Genomic DNA, 5,928 nt, shown 5'->3' on the forward strand with positions numbered 1-5,928 from the left:
CCAAAGATAAACATTAAGTGTTCAGCAGATATTGGATGAGAGAAAGGAAATTTGTTGAAATCATTTTAGCTGGCAGAAATTCCTAAGGCATTGAGAGCTGCTACAGCCAGTCAGCTGTCAAGTACATACAGAACTATGAATTGAATTTTCATTCAATGAGAGGCAGCAGAGTATAAAGGCAAAAGTTTTGGGGTCAGTCTGACCTTGATTTTATTAGTGGAGTGTCCTAGGGTATATTTAACCTCCCGAAGTCTCAATCACTCTATCCGTAATACAGAAATAAAATAGTATCTTATAGGGTAGTGTAAGGGTTAAATAAGATACAAGATAATGAATATAAAGCTCTTAGGATCATTTAATAAATGTTAACTATAATTTTATCAATAAAGTCAGCTAAAAGGTATTCCATAAAATGAAGATAATGTTTTCACGGACCAGATTCTGACTTTATTCTGAGGATTAAAAGTCTTCCTAGTAGGGGCATTTTCTGATAATTTTAAGTCAACGTGAGAAGGCAGAAAAATTTTCTCTTCTCCTTTTTATTTGGTATCTTGAAGAAAAAGCATTCAGTGAGATGATAGGCAGCCTTTCCCCGAGGATAACCTTTCCCCAAGGTAAAAGCATTTTACTTCAACTTAATCTTAGTAAACCCGCATAAAGCACTGAAGATTAGCAAAATAAAGCTATTAAGAATGACTTCAAGAATCAAATTCGATAAAAAGAAGACTTGGAAATAATTTTGTCAAGCTACCTTAAACTCTCTTGACTAGAAAACTTGTGTGAAACCATAATGCTTTCATGGGAGTTTACTGAACAGTTTTCTGGAAGCACCTAGACAAAGAATAAGCATCTATCTTTTTGGCTTAAGTGCACTTGTGCGCAGATGAAATAGGATTGACTTCAATAGATGGATGACAGTCTAACCCAATTATTCTATGAAAGTCGAAAGCAATCTCTCCTAAAGGTTGGCAACTACGGCCAGTGTGCCAAATCCAGCCCACAACTTATTTTCATGAATAGTATTACTGTATTCATTTATGTATTTTCTGTGGCTGTTTTCACTACAACAGCAGAGTAGAAAAGCTGCAACAGAGACGTTATGTCCCACAAAGTCTAAAATACTTATTATCTGGCCTTTTACAGAAAAAAATTGTTGACCCCTGCTCAAGACAAGCAACCCAGGAATCAACAAGACCTGTTCCAGACTCACCTGAGGTGTCGTCTTTCTGTATTGGTCACCTCCATCTATCACATCCCTCATTATTTTTTCCTTGAGAAATTCATACTCTTCTGAACTCAGGTGAATAGACTCTATAGTTTTTCCACAGCCCAAACACTGACCACTGTAATTACAATTAAATGTGTTAAATAATGTCCTGGAAAAGAACTTTTTCTACAATGAATAATTCTAGGACATGAGGAAATTGGAAGGTAGTTTAAAAAAAGAACATTATAACCTTTGCGATCATCATACACATCTCACTTTTTGTAATCCAGATAATGTAACAAAATAGTGTGCCAGAAAACCCAAAAGAGTAGATGGCTGGCACCCAGACATAGTTTTTAAAGTCATTCCTAAAACACAACTGGGTCCCAAATCTCTAGGGAAAAACATTTCTGAGGCGTCACACCAGGCTCACAGCACCTACTGAAAGAAACATTTTGAGCACTACAAATTCTCCAAATGCAAAACTGTGACTTTTTTCTTGGCTATCCTAACTAACTTAATTATCCTGTTTCTAAGGTATTCTTAAAATTTTTAAAAATAAGTAACAACAACCTACTAAATCTGAATCGAACAAATTAAAAATAAAACATTGGCTTTTACCTTTGCTGGACTGTGGTGAACTGTCCTTTCCAATGTTCTCCAGGAACACTACAAAAAAGATTGCAAAACCAAATCACCAGAGTGTCAAATCCCTACTGAACAGAAAGATATTCACTGTATTTAAAAAATCCGTAGGAAAGAGCTCTGAGAAGTTCTGGATACTTCCCTAGAATGGTTCAATTAGAATAGTGGTTGCTAATACTGTGATGGGGCTAAGTAACTGATGGTACTCTACTCTGGATCTCCTTCCCTTTGCTTCTCTCGTCATCTGACCCTCATCTTTAACTCGAAATCTGTCTTCACAGGACCTGCCCAGAAACCAGCCCAGACCTCTAAATCAAAACTCAACTCTAGAGACTTCCCTGGCGGTCCAGAGGTTAAGACTCTGCCCTCCCAATGCAGGGGGCATGGGTCCTGATCCCGCATGACGCACTGCCCAGACAAAAAAAAAAAATTTTACTCTAACTTTCTCCATAAAGCTGCCAGAGATTGTTCCTGGCCCAGAGTAATTTCTTCTCTTACACTATCATTTTATACACCACTCTGAGATAACTGTCTACTATTGTATTCCCAATTAGGTCGTGAATGCCATTATAATAGATCTTACATCACGGATCATGCACAGTGCTAAGCCTAAAATTGGAGGCATTCAAAACTACTTATTGGTTTATTTGCTCAATCAACTTATCCTTTCTTCTTTCCTCTTACAGATAATACCATCCATTCCTATTGATTCTACTGACTTCTCTCCTTTCCCAGTTCTTAATTCAAGATCTCATCATCCCTCATTCAAACCTACAATTGCCTCCAAACAGATCTCCCTGTTTCAAATCTTAATTCCTCTCTAATCTTATTTTCTCACTGTTTGGCAGTTACTTTTTAAAAAGTACTCCAAGACCAGCACTCTTGATAACATTAAAATCCAAAATCCTTCCCATTCCAAGATTTTCACAACTTAGCTCCTCTGTGGATATTCAATAAATGTGTTAAGAAAGATAATTAAGCATGATTGCTACTTCAAAGCTCTGTAAAGATAATATATAGTAGAAAAGCAAGAGAAAAATAGAGACAAAAGGAATGAATCTGTAGGAAAGAGCCTAAAGCCAATTAGTGGTAAAGAAATAAGAGAACAAAAGACTGAAGCAATAAATCAGCACGCACACAGCCAGTAACATGAATAAAAGCAAAGGGAAAGCAAAGGACAGCCTTGGAGAGAGCACTCAAATGATGGTATGATCAAAAACAGGAAGGATAAAGATTTTCTTCTTTAACACATAACAGGTTTGAGCAGGATTCCTCTCTCCCCTCTAACTATTCAAGCTGGTGAAATGCATAGATTAAACAGAATATATATGTGCACATCATACTAGTCACTAGGTTTCAGAAGAACTTCTGAAAATACTAATATGACCCAAAGACAGCTCCAGTTTTCTTGCTATGAACTCCAGCCACAAGTGCTATTTGAAAATATTCACATCATACTAGACACCTCAGAAAACAAATGATCCTTCTAAAAGGAAAAAAAACATAAAAACAAGTGTTCTATAATTTCCCTTTTATGTGATGAGTAGAGATTAGCACAACTTATTTACGCTGCTACTTTTTTAAAGGGAAAGAAAACTTTGTCTTAAAGGGGAAACAATCTTACTAAGAGACAGAAGAAAGTATAATCTGACTAGAGTAATTCTCAGCAACTAATAAAAAAAAAGAGGAGGCTAGTTTTAGGCAACGGTATCAAAATAAAAATATACATATAAACAAAAATCAAAATTACCTTTCAAACCATGTTTTTATACTGTGTGCAAATGACTCCCCAGGATACAGCTGATTATTTCTTAGATACAAAAGAATGTCTTGCAGTTTGTTTGAATACTGATCACCTTTCATGTCTTTTCCAAAATCAAAGAAGGCTTTTAATGTTTCCAACATAGGAACAATATCATGACCTAACAACTCCTGATACAAATTCCAAGCTACATTTACATCTTGATGAAAGAGGGCTCCCTGGATACAGTCATCATAGTTCTTTTTTGAAGGAATCATGACTTTTTTGATGTCTTCTAACAGCAGCAAGGCCTCTCTCCATCTGTCTGTATGGATTAATCCCCGGATGAGAAGAGTGTACGCTCCAGATTCTAAACGCTTGTATCTGTCTTTCATGATTTCATAGACATCAATAATTTCTGATGTCTGCTTATGAAAAACGCAGAGATACAAATACTTGACCAGCAAATCATAGCCTACAATACCATTGTTTTTTGCAGCTACCCAGGCCAGCACAGATTTGGCCACATCGACAGAGCTACGGCATTTAATCATCTGTGAAATGATCCAATTTTCAAAGTTAGCCTTTTCTTTGAAATATTCCTTCAGTTTATCCCACTCCTCTGAATTCAAAGGTTTTGTCGGGAGTTGAAAAATGTTCTTCACAGGTGGCAAGACGTGCTCTTTACTCGGAGGATTCATCTGTGATCTCTTCTTAGCCGCTCCAGCTGCAAACATGTGAGGAGAATCAGCAGAAACTTGCTTACTACTGCCCTCATCTTTTTTCCTGACATATCTGGCTTTGGCAACCAGCAGATTCATTGCTTTGGTATTTTGTGGAGACACCGTTTTAAGAGAAAACCACTTCTCTTGGTTCTTGATGCCATAACAGTCTTTGAGAAAGAGAGAGAGAAAAGAGTGACCTGGGCCTAGCCCAAGGTATGGGTTGCTCTTCCAAAGTTTAGGAAAGCTTCGAATACCAGTGAAATAGAAAGCCATTATGCAGTTAAATCAGCACCAGATTGTGAGAGAGATGTTCAAAAAGCCCCAACTTCTACAGCATAATTAAGGGATTTGAGGGTAGGGGGCGGAGATCGAAGCGCAACTTTCTAAAAGATGATTTTCAGCTTCTCACAGACAAATCAAATGCTTTGGGGGCTAGCAGCAACGAAGCTTAGTTGAGTTCTCTCCATTAAACAAGGATATGGGGACATCCAACCTTGGTCGCAAGTTCCAGGACGAGGGGACCGAGAAGGAATCCTCTGGTGCCTGTTATATTCCAGTCCGCGAACCTGAGGAAAATGCACAAAGAAGACCAGCCAGTTGACTCACGTGGATCACAACTTTCCTTGAAAAGGGACCGGATCCCACGGGAGCCAGGCTGCAGAAGGGGCGAAAAGTCGGAAGCCCCCTACCCTAGACCCACCGGCAGCCAGGACAGAGGCGAAAGCCCGAGTCTAGGGGCCGTGGCCGCCAAACTCGTCAAATAAGGAAATGGGAGTGGGGAAGGGGCAGAGAGCTGAGCCGAGCCAGCGATACTAGTAAGGAAGGGAGGTCCACGAGGGCACCACCTACTGTGTACGGATCTATCACAAACGGAAGTTTACTTGATTCAACCACTCACCGCAGCACTCACGTACCATACAACCATAAACGCGGCGGAAACTACCCCGCCCACAATGCACCGCGACGGCGCGGCCGCGGAGGCCTGGCTGAGCCGGAAGCAGGCCTTCCGCCCGGCCTGACGGCAAGAAAAAGGCGACTCTGAATCTTTTACTGGCAGGAGGGGGCACGAGCGGCTGCTGAAGGCGCCTACTACATTCAGGGAGACTTTAGGGCTTCCACATATCCGCCATGAACAATGAAAAGAAACTGTGAAATTAGAAAGCTCGTCCCTCGAACCGGAAGAGCCAAAGGACTATCCGGGATCACGTGGCGCACAAGTGCCAAAGGGCCAAGATGAAATAAAATTTGATGAAAGATGAAATAAGATGAAAATAAATTTCAAGATGAAAATATATTTCAAGATGAAAATTAATTTACAGAAAATAAATTTACCTGTATTTGTGCTTTCTCCTCTCCTTCACTCCTTCTGCGCCTTTAAAATACAGCGTGGTGAAGCTGGAAAGCTGCCTTAAGGAGGCTCCCTCTCCGTTTCTTTCACGTCTGCTCTCCCTGCTGTTAGCGTGATCGCCGTATTCTCCGCAGTGGTTACGGTGATCGATTTGGCCGGGTTAGCCGACTTCCGCCCGCGTCCAAGATGGCGATTAAGCGGCCTTCATAACCTTTACGGGGCTGGGCAGTGTTGACGCCGGAGCTGGCAGGGGGTGGAGCGA

General features: G+C 40.3%; 1 protein-coding gene across 3 annotated transcripts in view; it reads right to left on the minus strand.

Moving 5' to 3' along the window:
• Nucleotides 1-5,786, minus strand: part of PRORP (protein only RNase P catalytic subunit) — a 128,120-nt gene extending 122,334 nt beyond the window's left edge. The window contains exons 1-4 of one of the 3 annotated variants that reach the window (XM_082647566.1): nucleotides 5,651-5,786; nucleotides 3,603-4,884; nucleotides 1,829-1,876; nucleotides 1,211-1,343 (exon numbers count right to left, since the gene is read on the minus strand). In XM_082647566.1, the coding sequence (XP_082503692.1) occupies nucleotides 1,211-1,343; nucleotides 1,829-1,876; nucleotides 3,603-4,591 (1,170 nt within the window). In that variant the 5' untranslated portion in view covers nucleotides 4,592-4,884; nucleotides 5,651-5,786. Of the gene's footprint in view, nucleotides 1-1,210; nucleotides 1,344-1,828; nucleotides 1,877-3,602; nucleotides 4,885-5,216; nucleotides 5,249-5,650 lie in introns of those variants that run through there. The other 2 variants (XM_082647567.1, XM_082647568.1) reach the window with 2 other exon arrangements.
• Nucleotides 5,787-5,928: the final 142 nt, after the last annotated feature.

The sequence above is a fragment of the Grampus griseus genome (assembly GCF_964374135.1).
Source record: "Grampus griseus genome assembly, chromosome: 2".
Classification (NCBI taxonomy): domain Eukaryota; kingdom Metazoa; phylum Chordata; class Mammalia; order Artiodactyla; family Delphinidae; genus Grampus; species Grampus griseus.